The sequence below is a fragment of the Brienomyrus brachyistius genome, unplaced genomic scaffold, assembly GCF_023856365.1.
Source record: "Brienomyrus brachyistius isolate T26 unplaced genomic scaffold, BBRACH_0.4 scaffold68, whole genome shotgun sequence".
NCBI lineage: Eukaryota > Metazoa > Chordata > Actinopteri > Osteoglossiformes > Mormyridae > Brienomyrus > Brienomyrus brachyistius.
In genome coordinates this window covers 1,099,129-1,119,376 of record NW_026042343.1, presented here as the reverse complement: position 1 = coordinate 1,119,376, position 20,248 = coordinate 1,099,129, and the positions used below count along the sequence as shown (strand labels likewise).

Below are 20,248 nucleotides of genomic sequence, written 5' to 3'. Positions count from 1 at the left end.
GACTGGCTCTTCGTTTGCTGGAGATCATGTATGTAGGAACAGGAATGTAACGGGCATTGGGTCACAGCCAGATGCAGGAGTGACGTGTCACACGTGCCTGTTGTCTGTACAGGTACTATGCAGATATCAGGCAGACCATTTCCGCCAGTGACCAGGAGATGAACTCTGCACTGGCAGAGCTGTCCAGGGTATGTTCTTTCACTTACACTTAAAATGTTTTCACTTGCAGTAAACCGCCTGATAAATTCTTCTTTTTATCACAATCGGCTTCTCAGTAACACATTCAGTCTAGAATTGCAGAACTGCATTTAGCCCATAGCTACATTATCACATAATTTTCAACTGGTTTTTAGAGAAGCTTTCAATAAGTAAAACTTTTTCTTGGTCCAAAAAGGCTCCAGGATACTTTGAATTATGGGAAACTGCAGTAAATGGCTTTTAATAATAAATAAAAAATGGTGAATAGTTTTGCTGTTTGCTCTGGCCTTCAGAACTACTCAGGTGAACTGAATTACCTTGTGGCCCTGCATGAATTATACAAGTACATCAACAAGTACTATGACCAGGTGGGTCTCGTCTGACAGTGCCATGACACATCACTGCGATTATTTGGTCACGCCGTAGTTCTGCTCCGTGCTCTTGGTGATGCCTTGCCCCCCCGTCCTGCTGTTCCTCAGATCATCACCGCCTTGGAGGAGGACAGCACCGCCCAGAAGATGCAGTTGGGCTACAGGTTGCAGCAGGTAGCAGCCGCAGTGGAGAACAAGGTGACGGACTTGTGACGGCAACGCCAGAGGGGCAACACATCGGGGAGTTCAAAAGGACCTGAGGGGGCAGGAAGAACCGGAGGGTGCCCCCCCCCCCTTATCAGAGATGGTTGAGACCTCTATGGAGACGAGGGCTGGATCCATTTCGCTGTCCGTCTCCGTTCTCCGTGGTGTCAGCAGGACGAATTGATGTTTAGTTTCTTTACGAATTGATGTTGAACTTTACAAGCTTAGCGAGATGAACGTTAAGGGCTGGAGGAGGTGCTTTCAGAGGGTCAGGCGTTTCTGCTCTTTCACTTTCACTGAAGGGGAGTCCTGGCACAGGTTGGAATCAGATGGAAAAAGGACAGTACAGGGGCCTGGGTGTTTTGCCGAATGTTTGTTTTTTCCCCATTAAGCAAACTACATGTTACGTGAATCAGAGCCACGTGCCATTGGGAGTCTGATGGACAGTGTGGGAAGTGGCACTACCTTCAGAGCCTGTCCATGATTCTCGCCCGTTTGGCTGGGTGTACATGTGGCCTGTATCTACTGAGGTCAGTTTGTTTACTAAGAAAGGTACTATTGCATGTGAATATCCATCTCCGTTCCCATCTCTGGATAATGTATGTGGCAGGTGCTTATGAATTTTGGTCACTAGACACTCCCTGACACCATAAAAAAATCTTAACATCCTTTATAAATTGTTTAAAATGGTAGAATAATGAGGGTTCCAAGTTTTTAAAAGCGGTACTCAATTTTTCCTTAGTTTTCAGCCTATCAGAAAAAGAAGCTACTGTTTTTAAAAGCAGTGTCTTCCGTATAATGTAGCCCAGCAAAATGGTCCTTTGGGAATTTTCCTTGGCTCATGTATTTATTCTGTTTTAACCTAAAGGGTTTAGCTTTTTTCCATTTTTTTAAACTTACACTACTGATATCTGTCCTGACAGTTGTATATTTTCCTTGTGCATTATTTATACATTTTACGATCAGCATCGTTAACCTTGTGTTGGGGCCCATGGATAATGATCAGTGTGTTAGTTGACAGATAAGTCCAACCAAAATGTTTTATTCATAAGTATGGAGAATAAACACTGGTTTGGGTTGTTATTGTTATGAAAATCGTTACAATTCATATTTAAAGTTATCTTGTATAGTCGACAGAAACTTTGACTGCTGAAAATTAAGATTGTGCACTTTCACTGTCTATTTTTTTTCCCCTCTTCAGTTTTGTCTCAGTTTTTGTTTTTTTTTTCGATGAAACTTGTTTCCCATCAGAAATGAGGCATGTGGTTTATTAAAAACTGGTTTTCTCTTCCAGTTGGGGAGCTTTCAGCGATTTAAACACAAAGGACATCCTCTTAGAACTTACTCCCGCATGTACATGCTGATATCAGTTCATCCTTTACATTTTCCCTCCTGCTGTTGGGTAAGAGTCACTGAAGGAAAGGTAAATTTAGGGAACAATTTGAAAAGCACCTAGGGTACAGTCTCTGATATTTCCTGCGGTTTTTGGTGAACAACTATATGCCAGTGGAAGTTTGTGTACCGGTTTTTATAGTAGCTTTTTTTTCACCGCTGTGCCGCTTTACTTGGTGGTGGAGCTGACTGGTGTTTTGAATGCAATGTAGACAATAAAATAAAATTATAATTCAGTTTGACCGGAATTTGATGTAGCTTTTCAAGCGCGTTAAGCAGGCGCTGTGGTGCAATTCACTTTGTCACCGCTAGAGAGCGACAAAGAACATTGACAAGGCTCGGTGCATTCAATGCGCTGCTGCGCAAACTCGCTATTTATTAATAGGTTATTAAAGACTGTATGTATGATCGTTTCTTTGCACACTTTGGTTGGGCTTGTCCAAGGAATATATAAAAAATGGATTTCTAAACAATATAAACCCGGTTTATTCTCATCAGTTAAGAGGGGTAATTAAGAGTTTCAGTGCTGTAACAAGGGCAGGCTTACGCCTTGATCGATCATTTCCGTGTCTCCACGTTCTGCCCTTTGATGGCGCTCTAATCCCCGGGGACCAGTAGACTTCAAAATGAAGGTGACATTCAAGATGAGTGATTTTAAATATCCCATCCGTCTACGTGTAGATGATAGTGGTCGCTGCTTTTAATGCAATGATTCGCCCCTGTCAGTTCTGTCCTTGTGTAGTGACCAAAAGAGAAGCAGCTGTCTGGTTACAAACATCTGCGGACCTTCACGGGTACTAATGATCGCCTCCGGGGGAGGTGAATGCGTATTTGCCTTGAAGTGACGGTGTGAGAAACGTCGGGGGTGTTTTTGAACATGTTAATTATTCTGATTTGTCTTGGTGGGGGAGGATGAAGGCAATGGAAGGTTAGAAAATAAAGAATGACTGAATAATATAACAAACCACAAAATGTTGTTCTGATATTTCAAATGTACATGTTCTGTTTTCAGTGTCCTTCGGGGTCTTTACCTTAGTCCTGGGACACCAGAGTGTATAGGCTACTTTTGTGTAATTGTTTTCTAAATTAATATTTGGAAACATGGCACGGTATTTAATTCTATTTAAGAATTTGGAAAGAGTCGTTATAGTGAAGCTAGTTTATACCGTCCTTTGATATGTACAAAGGAATTCTATAAATTAAGGACGTGCGGTTTGGTGTTTAATGTTCGGGATCAGCTTTTGCTGTTTTTTAATAAACATGTTTTTAAAGTAGGTATTCTCGGCTCCCGATGACCAATTTGAAAGCTTAGCATTCGAGTGCCTTCTGCAGCCCTTATGTGTTCTTATGTAGGATACCGCTTACTTTGAAACCCGTTTATAACACCTTAATTGAAGTATCTGCCCCTTTGAATTTGTATTAAACCAGCCCGATTGGCAATATCCGGTGAGAACTAAAGTCAAACATACACAATGGTGTCCTGGGACGGGGGTCCACGACCCCTGAGGTATTATGTGTCTGTAAAAAAAAGAATGACAGATGGATGGCAGAAATAAGGTCAAAATAAAGTAACCTTACTCCTAGGGTATACTAATGTAGTTTGTGTAGAGCCGGCTCTGCGGGATCACTAAAGATGTTAAAATTGTTAAGAAGAGTTGTTCTCTCTATGATTGTAAATGAAATAAGGAAAGCGTCTAGATACTTAATCTGTTTAATACGAGATTTCCACAAGTGGTAATGTAATAAAATTGTTCATTTTTATGGTGTCTGTCTGTTTTTAATCACTTCTGTCTGCGAAGGATATGGCTGATTTATGAAACTCTGATTTCCCCATTAACGCGCCACCCCTTAGCACATACGATGATTTCGCTGCCCGCTTAGTCCAAATGCTCTCCCAGTCGTCATGGTATTTTTCCAAGAAAGGATAACATGTAGGCATAAAGTCTGAATTTAGGCTTCAATCGCTAAGGAAGACAACTGAAACAGAACACTGGACCACTTGAACAAAGAAGGATGACTACACTTAAAAATGAATGCCAGTAGAGGATGTCCGATGGAAGTAAAAGACGCATTACAAGAAAAAAAATGTTTTTGGAATCTAGTTTCCACTTTGACTAAGGATTAATCCGTACCATTTATGTGAATGGCTACTACTTCGGCATCAATGTGCACATGGTGATGTACAGAGAATAAATGGGCTCAGTAAATACCCCCAGTTCAACATGTGACATGGGAACTAAAGTTTCAGTATCGATGTTCCCGACGGGTGCAATTTCGTGTGGAACCCGGAAGCTGGGGCGAGCCTGACATCGCGTCTGAAGCTAGAGAGAAGCGTAAATTGAGCCGTTGATGTTTTGTGCGATGGACTGAGGTGCTGAAAATTAGCTATTCTTCCATTCGCTCCCTTGCGATTCTTTTTAAGCCTGTGGGATTGACGGCCTCGCCACGTCCAGCTCGCTGGCGTACGCAACACTCACTTCGTGACAAGCTAAACAGAAAGAGCAGCTGGCTGGCTATCGGGCCAGCTAGCCGCATCGTCGGGTCCATCACATTACAAAGCATCGCTGCTATTAAGCTGCGCAACACGCAGAGGTTTGTGATGAGTGTCTGGAAAAGCGTATTAAAATTCTGGGGATTTTAGAATTGCATGCAATTCGCATAAAAGGTCATTTATTGCTATTGAAAGGATTTTAAAGCTTTGTTCTTTAATAACTGGAATCGGTTACTAGTATCATTAATAAGGTACTCATCGCTTGTCTTGTGATTTATAAAGGTATGTGTGTGTGTATGTATGTGTTTATATATATATATATATATATATATATATATGTATATATATCTATATGTATATAAAATGTATGTATGTGTAGATATACGTATATAAAATAAACCGATTAAATACGTCACCGAGGAACTTCGGTTTTAAACGTGACTTAAAATTAATCTTAAGTTATTACAGTTAAATTACCCGGAAAGTGGAGTATTATGTTTGAAGCTCCCTAACTACTCAGCGATGTTATGTTTAGATCCACCGTGGGTGGGGGTGGGGTTGGGGGGGCGGGGGCGCTGAGAACGGTGTCATTCATAAGCACGTGCTTGCAGTGTATTCCGTTGCTGCTAATATAATGGTTTACCTCAAATTTTGAAGGCTCCTTTTGATTGTAATTCTCTATAGTCATACGACATGCATCAATATGATACTAATAATAGAACGAAAAACACTATGGTAATTACAGAAAATTTAGAACATATACCACATTATAGGAATTTGGGATAATAGGATTATGATACATCTTGTCTATATAAATCCATTTAGGAAAAATAAAAAATGAGAAGAAGGTTAGATTAGAATAACACCATTTGAGTATCAGTGATAATGAATGGGTTGGTGTTGCCGTAGAGACTATGGAACCATCGGAGCAGGCTGTTCCAGACTCAGGTTCCCAGGAGGTGAATCCTGTTTACCTTCAGCAGCTAAGGGAACTAGACATTCCAGAGGAAGCTGCAAAGCAGGTATCTTACCCCCACCATCTCCAGCTCATGTCCTCTTTGATGTGTCCTGACGTTGAACCCGTTTCCTTTATATTGCATGTTGTGCCCCATAAACCTGCCCATAGATTTTGTTGTTTCTCTGTACAATAAAACCTAGTTCACAGTTTTGGTCATCATCAGAAACAGTGACATAGTGTTGAATGGTATCTGAATCATCTCTGACGTGTCTTTTTTTAAACAAAAAAAAGAACTTTTGTCTAGAACTTCTGAACTTCTCGTATTGTTCTGCCCCAGGCACTTCTACACACCCGGAACGTTTCTGCTGAGGAGGCAGCCATGTACTACTTCAACAAACTGGAAAATGAGGTTCTGCCTTTAAGACCCAGTTTTACTCGTGTTACCAATACACACTGTCTGGACCTCATCTTCTTGAAATAATTGTCTCTCTTAAATTTGCTGTTTACAGGAGGAAGGTGACGAGGATTTGATGTTTAAGATGGTGTTCATTGTGAACATGGACCTGTCTTTGGGGGTGGGGAAGGTTTGTGCCACCTCACTGTCTTTATCTTTTTCGTTCACTGATTTTTAAACGAACGTGGAACCTTTTGTGAAAAAGTGTTGGAATGGCTGCTAAGTTATTTAATCACAGGCAAAAATATTGGCAGATAAGCAGTTGAGCAGGTTATTTCAGTCCATCTTACCTGTCATTTCTTCTCATTATTGCCATATCTGACTCACCACTGGAAAGCAGGTGGAGAGGTGGCTCTGCGGCTAGGAATCTGTGCTAACGACTGGAAGGTTGCTGGTTCAGATCTCCTGAATGCCCAGAATTATTCTACTCCATTGGGCCCTTAAGCAAGGCCCTTAACCCTCTGGGGTCGAGAGCATCGTCGGCGATGCAGCGTATTCTTCGCGTCTATTTCAGTTCATATCTCTCTGAAATCTTTATGTAGAATCATGAAAAAAATACGCCGACTGAATCCATAATCTGTCTTCTTTTCAAAACGTCCATTGTTGAGAGTATTAACGTTTTTAAAATTAGGTTAAATCGGCGAAAAACTAAACCATGTCACCTTTCTTTGTTTTGCCTGCATGGGGGGGCGTGTAGCGCCGTCCTCACCTGAAGATCGCTATTCGCATTCTAAATAGCCACATTACCGCGTATTCAAATCGCATTCGCATGGTAATTTGATGAACAACACAATGGTGAAACGTGACCCAGACACATCCCCATATCAGCGCCATAAAAGGGGGGGGGGTGTGGCCAGGTGTGAATGACTCATACATACACATGAAAGTTGCTACATATTCAATGGAGGGAGACCAGAAATAGTGTCATCTTCATGTGATCAGATATTTGGGATCAAAACAAACTGCCACCATTGCTTACTATGTACTTTTATAATGTTTCTGCAAGTGTTCCGAACTGCATTTTGCTATGTCTATACTTTGATGTCAAATTACAAACTTCACATAAATCATATTTACAATATACATTAAAATTAAGATAAGTGTAATGCCAAAACAAGTATACAAGAAATAAGTTATTTGCCATAAATTAAGTGTATGGTATTTAAAGAAATGTGCGATCATGCCCCAATCAGTGAAAGTGTGTTCCCTACCCCTAGACCCCAGAGGGTTAACCTGCAAAATGCTTCATCCTGGGTATGACGTTAATCTACACCCAGCCCTATAAGGAGGTCCTCCAACTTACAGGGAAAACCTGGCGGTTGTTGGCAGGATCGGCACTCCAGCCACCGGAAAAAAAACTCACACTGGTCCATTCGGACTGGTGTAATGCTGAGGTATCACCCACTGCGCGGCAGTACTCAGGTTCTCATCCCTGAGGTGGTTTGTCGTGTGGTTGGTGCAGCAACGCGCTGTAATCAGTGCGTGCTCCTTACCTACCTGCTGGAAAGCTGTGCTATCTGGTAGCATCTCCGTGGGATTTCTGGCTGTCTATCAGCAGTTTTTGAATCCCAAGCATAGAGAACATGCAGAAACTGATACACAGCAGATATTTTAGTTTTGGAGTTTATGCAACGCACCTCCCTGTTATTGGGGAACGTTGCCTGTTTCATGTTTCGCGCCAATTGAGTCCCTCCCTCCGATTTATGCTGCGCAGGTGGCTGTGCAGGTCGGGCACGCAGCGGTGGGCCTGTACCAGGCACTACAGGAGAAGAACAGCTGGAGAGAAATGGCCTGGAAGTGGGACCATGCTGGGTGAGGCGCTGAAAAGACTGGGTGAAGCTGTTTTGGGCTCCTGAGGCCAAATGATGCAAAGCAGACTTGGCCTAAGAACAGGGATAATGGAGGGATTATGCAGCTACAGAAGGGTCTCACTTATTTCCTGTATGCAGGGCGAGGAAGGTCGTGGTGCAGGGCACCAACATGGCACACCTGCTAGAGCTTCAGGCTTTGGCCATGAGCCTTAACCTACCGACTTACTTGGTCCAGGATGCCACCCGCACCCAGGTAGGGAATCACCCCATTCTTTGCTTTCTATAATGATCGTCATAATTATTTTCATGGGCAGGTTCCATTACTGTTCTCTGGTTTATGTGCTACATATTTTTAGCCCTGTTGGATGTAATAACAAAAATTGTAAAATGGGTCTTCCAATTATTCTGCTAACACATTGCGTAGTACAGAAACTGTATATTGTCCGTATGAAATAAGGAACGTTATTGTCCATATCACATGCTTAATATGCAGAGGACACTTCATAACAACTACAGTGTGTTGGTGGGTAGGTGGAACCTGGCTCCTGCACTGTTCTGGCCATCATGGGAGAGGAGGAAATGGTCAACAACGTGATCGGGAGCCTGAAGCCGCTGTGAAGACCCAGTTGGGATTCGCTTGGCCATGCAGCAGCGGCGCACAAACAGCAGGGGGCAGCAGCTGGCCGAAACAGAGGAGTCTCCGCATGCTATGGTGTAAAATACATAAAACATGAGCAAGCCACACTTACACACACAGCCATTTTTATTCTACTCCCTTTCTGTATGACTGGCTGGGGGTTGCAGGAGAGGAATGCTGCTTAAGACAGGGGAATGACTGGTTCTGCAGCATGTTCTAGTTGGCTGGAAGTGAATAATAGCTTGAATTTCAGAAAAATTAGGTGAAATGATCATTTAAATATAACTTAGTAGCTAGTAAAAGTAGTCCTTTATGAAGACAGCTCAATCTGATTACGAACCACGACATCTATCATTCTCTCCTTATACTGAAAATATTTCTTGGTGAAGGAGCTGAAAAACCAAGTTAATTTAAGCATATTTATTGTTGAAGCAGTTGTGCAATCCAGTTTGTTGTACTGACATCATTTTGGAACCTGGAGTTTTATCTTTTGTCATACTGGCAGGGTTCTGTTGGTAAAGATTTGGGAGTTTCTCACTGAAGACCTGTGCCGACAGACCATGTATACTGTAGACTGACTTATCCATTTCAATGTTTTATACATTCTGTTGTCTTTAATCTTCTGCGGTCTTTGTGGAATCACATTGTTTTTAAAGAGGAAAATGTTATTTTGTTTATAATGCCCACACTTACGATTGTGTTGCATTCAGAAGTTTTTTTCTTTCTTTCTTTTTTTAAAATGTCTTAATTTGTGTATTTTTGTGCTTGCCAGAGAAACACTTAAGGGCCTCTCACCCTCTCCATACCAAGATGATGTATATTTGTGCATAAAAATAGATCTTTTTTTCTTTTGGCGGGGGGGTTCATGGTATCTAGAGCACACATTGTAGGAGCTGTGTGCAGGATCATTGCATTAGCAGTCTGGTAGTGGTTGGGATCATAAATCACCATGTGCTCCTTGTGAGTAATCACACTAAATACGTTTGTCCTATGTGTTGTGGCTGTACGTTACTGTTGGAAGCATTTGCATTTTTAATATAATGCACTGTAGAATCATATTACTTTTTCTAAGGGATGTGTGTTTACTATATAAGTATCGTTTTGACATTTGTAGCATGGATGAACTTAATTCTTGAATATGAATGACAGAAAAATTTATATTCTCGATATTTAAATGGAAATTTAAGACGATATCTAACAAAAATTCAAAAATTCTTTCATTAATAAATGTTAGGCTCTGTGCCCTATCTATACCCTGAACACATGGCCGATCATGTTTTGAGTTGTGTGATTTTACTCCTGAAGGTGAACGGCTCAAAAATATGGCGGGTATTATTACAACTCGTTTTAAATTGACAATTTTACGTAGCTCGAATTCCGCCATGCTGTTGAAAAAAATGTTACATAAGTGAGGGGGTTATATGCATGCGGTGCATTTTTGTTAAGTTAAAACGTAAATAAATCACTAAATACGCGTTAAATATAGAATGTAGGAATCTGCAGCCTTTGGAATACACAGCAGGTTTACGCGACGTCTCTCAAGCGCAAAAACCGGCCGGTTTGCCTGCTTGCCTTTACGTACCATGTGACCTGACTGTCGGTATGTAGCCTGTTCGTCGCGAGTACAATAGCGCCATTGTGGGCCCGCAGCCTCGGTTTGACACGGTTGCTAGGCAACCTAAAAGGCGTTCCATAGACCAGATATTTCGTCACGTGTTCTGCTCAGGCCGCCGAACAAAGGTTATCCTGTTGTTACACCACAGCCTTCGCCTAGAATATTCCTTTATGGGAAAAAGAACGTTTCCGGCTGTTTGATTGAAATTATAGTCCGTGTGTCTGTCAGTTCCTCGAGATGCTATCCTGGTTCCCTGCCTCGTTTTAACGCCTAGTAGTACCACTTTATATCATTTAAGTTCCCACTAGAGACACGTTTTCATCATTCCTGAGGTGTAATTCCAATGTAGTGAAATTACACGGAAGCTCTATTTTTATTTATATATATATAAACTGTGCCACTTACATCATGAGCATGGGATCTTGTCTACCCTCCCCCCACTGCTGCAAATTAAAACAGGCCGTATTTCTTTCGCTCGCTGACAAATAAATATCTAAATATTGTCAAGATAGGAAATATTTTTTATTATTTAACCTCCACGTTGAGAAAAATGTCTAGAATTGCCAAATATTTCGATCATCAAATAATTAAAGTAAATCTCGGCGTTACCCTTGTTTAATGTGCAGAAATACAATCCGGGTTTGGGTGCTTTTTAATTTACTGTAATCGATTATACTTAAATCTACGAATATTACGAGTACGTTTTATATCGCTCAGTAGTTTACCAGCTTAGTAACAGTAATGACTGATACACTGAGGGCTTAACTACAGAAGTAGACAATCCACGAAAAGTGACCAGCAACTCATTATTTGCTCAAGTATCAATTACGAAAATGTTAAAAGGGAATATGGTCGACGCCCTTGACAAACTGCGTGTATTTTTAATAAACACGTTTACAGAAAAATACAGTATCCAACATTAAGTGTATTAAAATATTATATATAACACTGCGGGTATTCTAATAATTTACTATGAATTTAATTGTATATATATTTTTTCCTGTTGGCATTTGGTTTTAAGCAGGCCGTTACAACAAATGACGTCAAAAACGCTTCCTAGCCAATCACAGTGGGACTCACGGCCCGACAGACCAGCCAATCGCGTTCGAGCCTGGCTTCTCCGGCCACCTCAAACAAATCCGTCAGTCGCTGGGAGCCAGCCGCCGTCGTGGGCATTTCGGAAATCCCGGGATTAAAAGAAGCTGTCTCGTTCGCCCTTTAAAATTTATCATGTTCTTTAGCGAACAACTCGCCTCAAGATAATCATCATTATGGTGAAAAAGAGTGAATCCTGGTCGAGTGATACTAAGCGTAATGAACAAGATTAAAAGAAAAGCACTCTCCTTTTTAATTATTTTAATGTCAAAGGATATTCTTTAGGTATACACAGTAACATCGGTTTAGTTTGTCAGTGGTTCGTTTTATCATTTAAATCCCTTAGTATTCCTCTCTCCATTGCCAGTGCCAGGGATATCTGTAGGAGGGAGCCACTGGTAATTCAACACAGCCCGAAAGGGACGGCCGGTTTCCTGTCCAATCCCTTGCCAGATCCCACTAGACCGATATCTCATCTTCCATTCACAGCACTGATTAGGTGGGGCTGGCCCTACCTCTATGTCGTAGTCCCTGGTATGGGGCCGCGGAGACCCCGTGTTGCTATGGACAGCTAAACGGTGCCACTATGAACAATGTTTCCATTTTTCGTTATTTCAGGAAACATCAATGAATTATAGTCCCCTAACAGACAATACGATTCCACGGCATGTGTGTTAGTAACGTAGTAAGTTCTCCAATACTGTAAAGGGCGGTCCATGTTTGTTTTTCATAAATCCACGACAGGGCATTTCTCGCCTTCCTTCTTCAGACTGCCTCACCGCTTTGCCTTGACAGCGCTCACTCCAGCGACGTTCTGCCACCCCTCTGCAGGAAGGTGACCCGCCCTCTTCGAAACGAGAAGTAAAGGGGAAGGAATAAAACGCCAGCACTCCGATTGTCCAATCGCTCGGCCGAGTTCCGGTGTTCTTGTCTAGATTGACACCTCTTTCTTCCAGTAGCAACAGTGACACGGGACCCGACTAATGAGCCCCTGCTCGTCAGTCTCGGAAACCCCGCGAGTGTGGTTGTGTGTCAGTTTCGGTGGGACCCGCGATCGATGCCGGTTAGGAGGGGGATGGGCTCTGCTGCGAATATTGAGGACCTGAGATAGAATCAGAGCCTTGTATCACATAGAGCGGTACATCATCCTTTATAAACACCGACTGTAAATAATATAAAACATCATAATACACGGGTTCTGTCAGCAGGGATTCAATGTGAACACTCTGGAGGGGTGCTGTGTCCAAAGCAGGAAAGAAAATAAAACTTTCACCCTTTGCGTGAGGGACATTTTAGAAGGCTGGGAGGTACCCTGGAAAGAGAGCGCCCTTATCGCGTACGATTTTCAGGAAACACCGAGGTCGTTAAGGGAGGCCTGGATGTGTGATTCGCCTTGATGTTGGAATATTTACAGACGTGAAATCGCAAAAGGAGGAAGCTCGACTTGAACTAGGGTGGTATGTCTTACTAGGTGAGTTACAGCCTTTATAATATGAACACGATGTGCATTTTATGGATTTTGTACACATCTTGTTTGCCTGCTAGACATAATCGAAATCAATGCACAACTAACTGTTGGCATTTAACTTAACTTAGTCTCGTTGTCTAGTTAACTATTTAACCTTTTTTTTTAACTGTTGAAGTTTTTAATGGGAATTACACATCAGCAGATTGGATAATATTTATTTGACCAAGTCCTCGTGCAGGGCACTGCAATCCTGATCATGTAAACAATGAGCATTTTTACTGTTTTTATCTTTTACTCTCAGTGTGCATAATGGTTCACTCGTTTCTGCCCGCAGCAACACAACCACTGACTGGAGTGTGTGTAAACAAATTAATTTCAGTGTCTTCAATAATTCCACAAATACACTAAGACGTATTGCCTAGTTGTGCCCCGTCCATGCAAGTAGCTGGCTAACTTGTTAAAGATGGGAAATAGAAGTTTATGATTCCCACAGTGCTATGTTAAATATGTTTGAAAACTGGGAAATTAAAGCGTACTAACGGATTGAGTGGATCTGATATGTAGCAAGTTTGGATACATGACATTGGGCAAGTACGAAGCTGGCCAGCTAGCTGGTTACCAGTCTCAGCGTTTGGTAGTAGCCTGCCAGCTACCTAGTGCTTCTCCTTGAGAGCCATATTGATTTCTTCATTATTCGAAACAGAGCTTTTGGTAGTTTACAATAATATTTGAAAATTCACATGCCGCTTGCCAACTTTTCAGAAAACGAGCAAGTCTGAGACTTCTTTTCGATGATTTCGTTTATTATATCATTAATCTCTCAGTTTAATTTTGACGTGTTCTCTAACATCCAGGTACCCAGGAGTTTATTACTTGAGGGATTCATTTAAAGTGGGTTTTCCCGCCCCCTTAAAGCTTGTCCGGCGTCACGTCTCTCTGGCGCATAAGTAACAAATAAGTGCCCGTTCGTGAGACCTGCTCAGTTTTGTCATAATATTCTTGCTGTCGCTTCGTTGCTGACGGGCAGCCAGGCCTCCTAAACTTTCTCTTTTCGAGCGGGCCTGGCTCGCTAAACTCTCAAAGCGGTGACTTGCTTTTCTCATTCTCGTCCACCTCCCTCCCCCCAACCAGCCTCCCTCCCTCCGAAGCGGCGAGGAGAAATGGGTGGTATTTGCGAGGGGAGATCGCGTTTCCTTTTTTAGCCTCCATTTTTATTTAAACGTCGAGTGAGCCGAAATGAGAGGGAGGGAGCGATTTGGCAAAGTTAACGTCGGTCCGGTGTAACGGCGGAGATTTTTTTTAACTACCCGTCTGTAGCTGGATCGAGGGTTCATTCCTCCTGGTTAGTTGATTGAGCTAGAATTGTAAATAATTTAAGTAACTCGGTCACATTATGGTTAAGGACGCGTCACCAGGATGGGGCCTTGTTATTCAGTGCACTGCAAGTTCTGTCCAGTGTTTTTAATCGGACGGTTTTGTTTTTCTTATGGGCAAGTTTTGTTATTTCGGCGTGTTTTGAGGATTGAGTAGATGCACAACAACTGTTTCAAACAGTCCCCTCACCAAACTTAGAGAGAAAACACTTGGTGACAAGACATGTTCAAAAAACATGAGTGGAAAATGCCGCATACTTGAAACACTTTTGGTGTAATACTTGCAAATGCAAGTATCGAACAGTAGTTTTGAACAGTTGTCTTTTATTAGCATGGAGCTAATTCCACAACTTGAGGGATATCTTGACCGTGGCCTGTTATTAGCATAATGCTAATGCGGCGATTACATAGGTAATGGTGGTATATTTCATTCTACGAGCACCCCCACCGTTTTAGCCTCTGTGTATGACAATAGGTGTCCGCAGTACTGCCTGTCTGATATATCCGTCCGCAGCTGCCCCGCAGCGCCCCATTTGCGAAGCTACGTTCGCCGCTTGTGGCCCTGGAGGAGGAGGAGGTGAACGATCCCTACATTTTCTTACTTTCGTGAGCCGGGGAGAGTCACCGGCTTACTTCTGTTTAGTCTGCAGGCCTAAACTAGTAACCGGATGTGCGTTGAGTGCTCCGCAATCAGCTCCAACGTCATGCCCGGACTGAGAGTGCAGTTAACGTTATCGGAGAGGGAAATCGTCTGCCCCACCATTTGCCTTTTGCTGGCCCAACCCCCACTAAAATTTCATGTGAAACGCATTGATTTCAGAACGTTTTTGGTGGAATACAATAAAAATAGAAACCTAGCAACGTCTCGGCTTAAATGTGTACTAGACATAAAGGGGAATTTTATATGGCAGTTCGAGCGGTATAGACCTGCTAAATATATTTTTATACGTCCTTTAGGTCAGCTGCCCGTGAGAAGATCCTGTGTCTGCTTTGATTCTGACGAAGGGCACAAAAATGCAATCATCTGGAAGATTTACCCCCAGTTTATTTTATGATTAGTTTAAAATGGGTTGTAAAATATTTTTTATATACCGTGGAAATTTTGTTAAATATTGACATGCATATTTTGAGAAGTTTCCTTAGGAGAAAATCCTTGTCTTGCACATTATGTGGTCTGTATGTTGCAAATTATGTTATCCGTTCCACAAAAAGAAATGTATAATCCATACAATTTCCCCCAATCCTTACATTTTTGTTTTAACAAATTGGAATAATTTGTTTTGTAGTCTTGGTCATACAGTACAGTATCAAGCTAGCAACAGGTGGAGACCATTCTCTGTAATACCAAATGTATCTTGGCTTTATGGTACAGGACATTTTATGATCCAAGTTGCCAATGTGGGGGAGGAGATGGTGGTTACGATGTCGGAAAGCTCCAGCGGTGTGCTATGTTCATGCCCTCTACTTTTGCCTGTGCTGTTGTGGTTTCAGCTGAGCAGCTTTTGATTGGCTTGGAGATACATTCTCAGGATATATGTTCATGTCTTTTAATAGCTCCTGTAGTTTAGCTCTCTTAACTATTGGAAATATGCCCTCCTCTCTCTCCCCTGTCCCTCACATATTTTATCTAGAATACATCGTGCCAAATGGCGTTTCAGATTTCTTTGATCAAATGCTCTCTGCAATAAGGTAAAGGGAAATTTTTTACCATATTCCACTTAAAACGTGGCAAAGAACCTGTGAAATTATTTTTATGGCAACTGCTCAGTTTTGCCCTTTTTAAATCTCCTGACAGTTAAAATGTATCCCAGTCTTGCATTCTTTATGGTTACTGTACCTTTTCCTAACACCAAAGATTCATGGGAGGTTGGATGAAGAAACTGGAAAACAGTGGGTGGGGCTATTGCAATGTAAATATTACAGTTTAGGAAAGATTAAAAATCAGTTGTGTAAACAGGGCTGCATATGTCATGTGTTGACAATGTGATCAGAACTTATTTTGTCATTTTGGGGTGGAATTCCCCTTTTAAGATCAGATGGCAGCATTTTCCCCAGCTTATTTTCTATTTTTTATCATTAACTTCTCACTTGAGTGGCTTTGGCTTTGTCCTTAAAGAATAAAAGCTCAAGTTGCTGTTCAGCCTGTCCAGGAGCCTGCGTAGATGTGTGTGTGTCAAGCTTATCATATATGTTTTAATCAAAATTTACTACTAGTGCAAATTACGTATTGTTTGCTTGTGGCAGTTTGTTCTGGTGTGTCAACTTCAGACTCATAATTCCTACTTTCAAATCTTAACTGTCTTTTGTAAATTTGCCCTTTCGAACATCTGAAAAGAATTTAATGGGTCACACAGATTACTTGTCTTAGTTTTCCATGCAGATGGTGTCCTGAACGCAGTAGAGTGAGAACGAGAATAGATTGTGCAAGGTTTGCTTTTTGAAGAGATCTTATTTGAAATTTGCAGGGATCATGCTAAAGGAATTCAAAATCAAACATCAAGTTTCTTTTCATTTGTTTTCTTGCCAGACTGGGGAGACTGAAAAATAAACTGAAGTTTATGTTACAGACAATCGTCTTGGATTTCTCCATTATCCTTTTTTTTCCCCTTACAGTTTTATGTTTTGGTATGATGGATGTGAAATGTCTGTGGAGTTTCCCCCCAAAAGTGGGCCCCTCTGGCTTTCGCAGTTGGGAGATCTGAAGAAACAGATTTGCGTTTGTCGTGCGATTGCAGAGCGTAACTTGATGGCAGTGAATGTACATGTGCCGGGTTTGCGGACGTGACTTTTCAGAAGCCTGCTTTCCTTTGTTAATTTGGCATTTATTTTTTAAACCCGGCATTCATGACTGTCAGAGGGAGACGTTTCTGAGCCTAACACATGGTAATATCTGGGCTTTTATATGAATAATTTTCCAACTTTCTCTGCACTCCAGAGATGTTTGCGAAGTACATAGTGTGTAGAACAGGATGTTGGCTTGTTTCCAGGGGAAAAAGACAGGATTCCAGCACAGTACAGACGGGGCTGAGAAGGAGGGGGGGGGGGGGTTGGAGGACTGGGAGAATGCCGTGACAGCGAGTGGAAAAAACAGCCCCATCCCTCCTCCCTCCCCCACCTAAAACATGGCTGTTCAGATCACAGCCATTTAACTTTAAAAACAGTGCCCGCGTTGAACTGGCCGGTTGACGGGTTCACTAGGAGTCTCTGGATATATGCCAACCTTTAAAAATGTAATTATTCCTGTTAATGAATCTGGTTACTTCTTTTTTTTTCTGGTAAATAAAAAAAAAAAACAGGATGTTGGTTTCAGGATGCAGTCAACAGGGCTGGTTTATGAAGCCCTGTCAGGATTATACGTTGTTTAGGGGGTAAGGAGGAGCCCTGGGGGGAGAGCACCTCCTGTCCATGTTATTTTTGTAACATGCACTCTGCCCTAACCATAGCTACATCACGCAGTCGTCAGTGGCGACGGCTCAGACCTTTTATCTGCTTGATAATGAGTGTGTGTGTCTGTGTCGCGAGCGTGTGTGTTTGTGTGTGTGTGTGTGTGTGTGTGGGGCTTTCTTAGCCAGCAGCTGTTGTGTGTTGCTAGCTTCTCTTGCACAATGGGGCTAAACAAGTCAGTGTGATGCCCCGCCTCTTTGCTGCTCAGTGATTGGCTGAGGCAGTCTGGAGCTTCTCCAGTGAGGCAAGGTGTTTCCACAGGATGGCCTCTGCTCTGGGGATTTCTGTTGCAGGGGTCTTGTGTGTACCTTTGTTGCGTAGCGCAGTGATTCTTGGGAGAGTATTGGGGGTGGGAGGCCTGCGGATGGGACGAGTGTGCTGTAAGTCGTGTTTTTCAGAGTGACGCTCTACTCACTGTCTCGGAAACAAAATTGTCAAGAATGTTCTCGTTTTTGACATGACCGGCGAAACAGCGTTACCCTTTCTCATCGGCAGGGCACGTTCAAGATAGCAGCAGCCTGAAATATTTTTCCGTCACCTTGAGGTTTTATCTTAAATGCACTTTTCTTTTCTTTAGTACAGAGGCAGCCAATTTGTTAGCTTGAACTGTCTGTCCTGTTTTCGTGTCAGATTGAGACATGATTCAGTGATATTAGGCTGTAAATGCATTTCCTTATATCTGAGCAGTAGCATAATAGTTTTCCTGATCCTCCTACAGGCAGTTGCCTGTTTCTTTGAAGTAAATTTAACCAGACTCTAGGCTATCTGAGCTGCCTAATTTTGTTTGGCTGTTCATGGTCTGGATGACCAGATGAAAAATTTGATTATTGCTATTTTATTGCTGATTATTAGTCAGTTGTAGAAGCCCGTGCTTTAAAATCCAATCTCCCTTCTGAAAGTTTTGTGCATGAAGCTGAGGCCGTCTCGCCTTCCCAGCCGTGTGCTTCTCAGCTATCGCTCGCACAGCAGCTGGTCTTTCCTGCTCTTTCTGCTTTGCCTTTCTCATTAAAAGAATGTCGCATTTAACACGCGCAGCCGTTACTCGACGTGTAGCGTCTTACCAGCCAGCACAAAAAAGAACAAACCACTGGTATGCCTTCGCTCACCCTCGCTTGCTCTCCCTCTCCCTCTCCCTCTCTCCCTTTTTTCCCCCCACTTTTTTTTGGCTCAGCTTTCCAGACGGAGCGCCACTTGAAGCCAGTTTCTCATTGGGGGGGGGGGGGGGGGGCAGGGGCGGCCTTGGAAATGCGCTGAACCACTGCTTACACAACTGCTTCAGGTCGAGCCAGATCCATAGAGCAGCTGACCTTCGCTCCATTTAGCAACACCTGAAGTATTACGGGGGTGTCCCAGTCAAAGCGAGGACACCACCCTGGCTTAATACCTCAATAACTATTGATCGTTTTTTTCTTCTTCCTCCAAAAAAAGGCGATTTTTATTTACCTTCGTGAGAATGTTGAGGGCTTACATGCCGATCAGGGAGGAGATGAGATCTCCAGCCTTTCAAGCAGCTGCAGCCGATTGATGGATGTTTTTTTTTTTTTTTCCCCCTTCCCTCCCACTGCAGTGAGCCTCCTACACGCTCCCCCCCCCCTCCACCCCCCGGGAGGCACCACTCGCACCGAAATAAGGAGGAGCACTTTTCCCGTGTTTCCCTCACACATGCAGTGGATAGCTGTTCCTGCCTGTGCTTCAAGAACGCGGCATAATGACCGAAATAATCACTGGCTAATGTTTCTGACTGAGAGCAACGTATCTCACCGGGGCTTTGCTAAAATGGCGTTTACACCGTCGTGTTTCATTAACTTCCCCCTCCAAAGCGTGTGATGATGGTAGAATCCGCTCTGTTAGAGACGAGCCGCTTGCTAGTTTGGGGCTGTGGAGGTGCATGTTTCTTGGTTGCAATCCGTTGCCCTGCAGGATACCTTTGGGTCTTGCCCTTGCCCCCTCACCTGTGTCTGTGCAGGCGTCTGGTCCTGTACGCTGCAGCCTTTGGGCTCCCCTGTCTGCCCTGCCTGCTCTGATCTGGTGCTTCCGGAGGCTGCCGACTCCCTTATTAGGTTTGCGTCTATTCTTTGAGATCTCTGTCTCTCGTTCTCTCTCCCCCTCTATTCTATGTTTCTGGCAGTCCATCGAGGTCCGCGTGACAACAGGAATGGAGCAGCACGTAGCTCTCGTGCGCCAATTCCCCCCCCCCGCCCCCAGAGCAGAAAACACTGCTGTTGTGCGCCGCCCTTGCGATGAATATGCTCTACTTACATTTCAGCTGGTTATGTAGTTATATAGTCACATAATGAAAATTCTTGTTTTTCATAAAATTCATTTATATGCACTGTATGCGCATATATTTATTAACACACATATGTAGATCATTGGAGCAGATTGCTCGAGATCAGGTTCTCATTAATATCTGTTTGTTGAAGGTACCCTGGCTCTCAGTGGAATTTTCCTTTATTGCTGTCTGCCGCCAGCCCTTTGATTAGCAGAGAGACACTGGGCGTGATTGCTGACCTGCTTCTCTTGGTTCGGCCCTTGGGCTGAGCCTTCATGGCGAATGCGTTTGATTGGACACTGTGTGATGATGCATGATATGCATGTACACAGGTGTTTGAATGCTGAAGCTTTTTCCGATTTATGTCCCCGTATCTGAAATGAAGGCAGATAAGGGTATAGCTTAAAAACACATGTAATGGTTTATTTTCACCGATGGTGCGGCAGCCATCTTTGCAGTTGAGCA

The 20,248-nt window shown here is 42.9% G+C and overlaps 2 protein-coding genes across 5 annotated transcripts in view; both read left to right on the top strand.

Moving 5' to 3' along the window:
• Nucleotides 1–3,926, top strand: part of plxnb1b (plexin b1b) — a 63,190-nt gene extending 59,264 nt beyond the window's left edge. For all 4 annotated transcript variants that reach the window (XM_049002418.1, XM_049002415.1, XM_049002417.1 and 1 more), the window contains 3 exons: nt 113–188; nt 492–566; nt 678–3,926. In XM_049002418.1, coding sequence (XP_048858375.1) covers nt 113–188; nt 492–566; nt 678–782 — 256 coding nt within the window. In that variant the 3' untranslated portion in view covers nt 783–3,926. The remainder of the gene's footprint in view (nt 1–112; nt 189–491; nt 567–677) is intronic.
• Nucleotides 3,927–4,422: 496 nt separating this feature from the next.
• si:dkey-19e4.5 (UBA_like_SF and PTH2 domain-containing protein) lies at nt 4,423–9,776 on the top strand. Its single transcript, XM_049002449.1, has 7 exons — nt 4,423–4,757; nt 5,568–5,678; nt 5,952–6,023; nt 6,124–6,198; nt 7,783–7,880; nt 8,018–8,132; nt 8,411–9,776. Exons 2-7 carry the CDS (start codon nt 5,571–5,573, stop codon nt 8,495–8,497), a joined length of 555 nt encoding a protein of 184 aa, XP_048858406.1. The 5' UTR covers nt 4,423–4,757; nt 5,568–5,570; the 3' UTR covers nt 8,498–9,776.
• The last annotated feature ends 10,472 nt before the right edge of the window (nt 9,777–20,248 follow it).

Excerpts from the sequence above, each read along its gene's own strand:
- si:dkey-19e4.5 (XM_049002449.1), top strand. The coding sequence starts at position 5,571 with ATGGAACCATCGGAGCAGGCTGTTCCAGACTCAGGTTCCCAGGAGGTG. Across the intron at positions 5,679-5,951 it reads CAGAGGAAGCTGCAAAGCAG|GCACTTCTACACACCCGGAA; the intron begins GTATCTTACCCC and ends GTTCTGCCCCAG. Across the intron at positions 7,881-8,017 it reads TGGAAGTGGGACCATGCTGG|GGCGAGGAAGGTCGTGGTGC; the intron begins GTGAGGCGCTGA and ends TCCTGTATGCAG.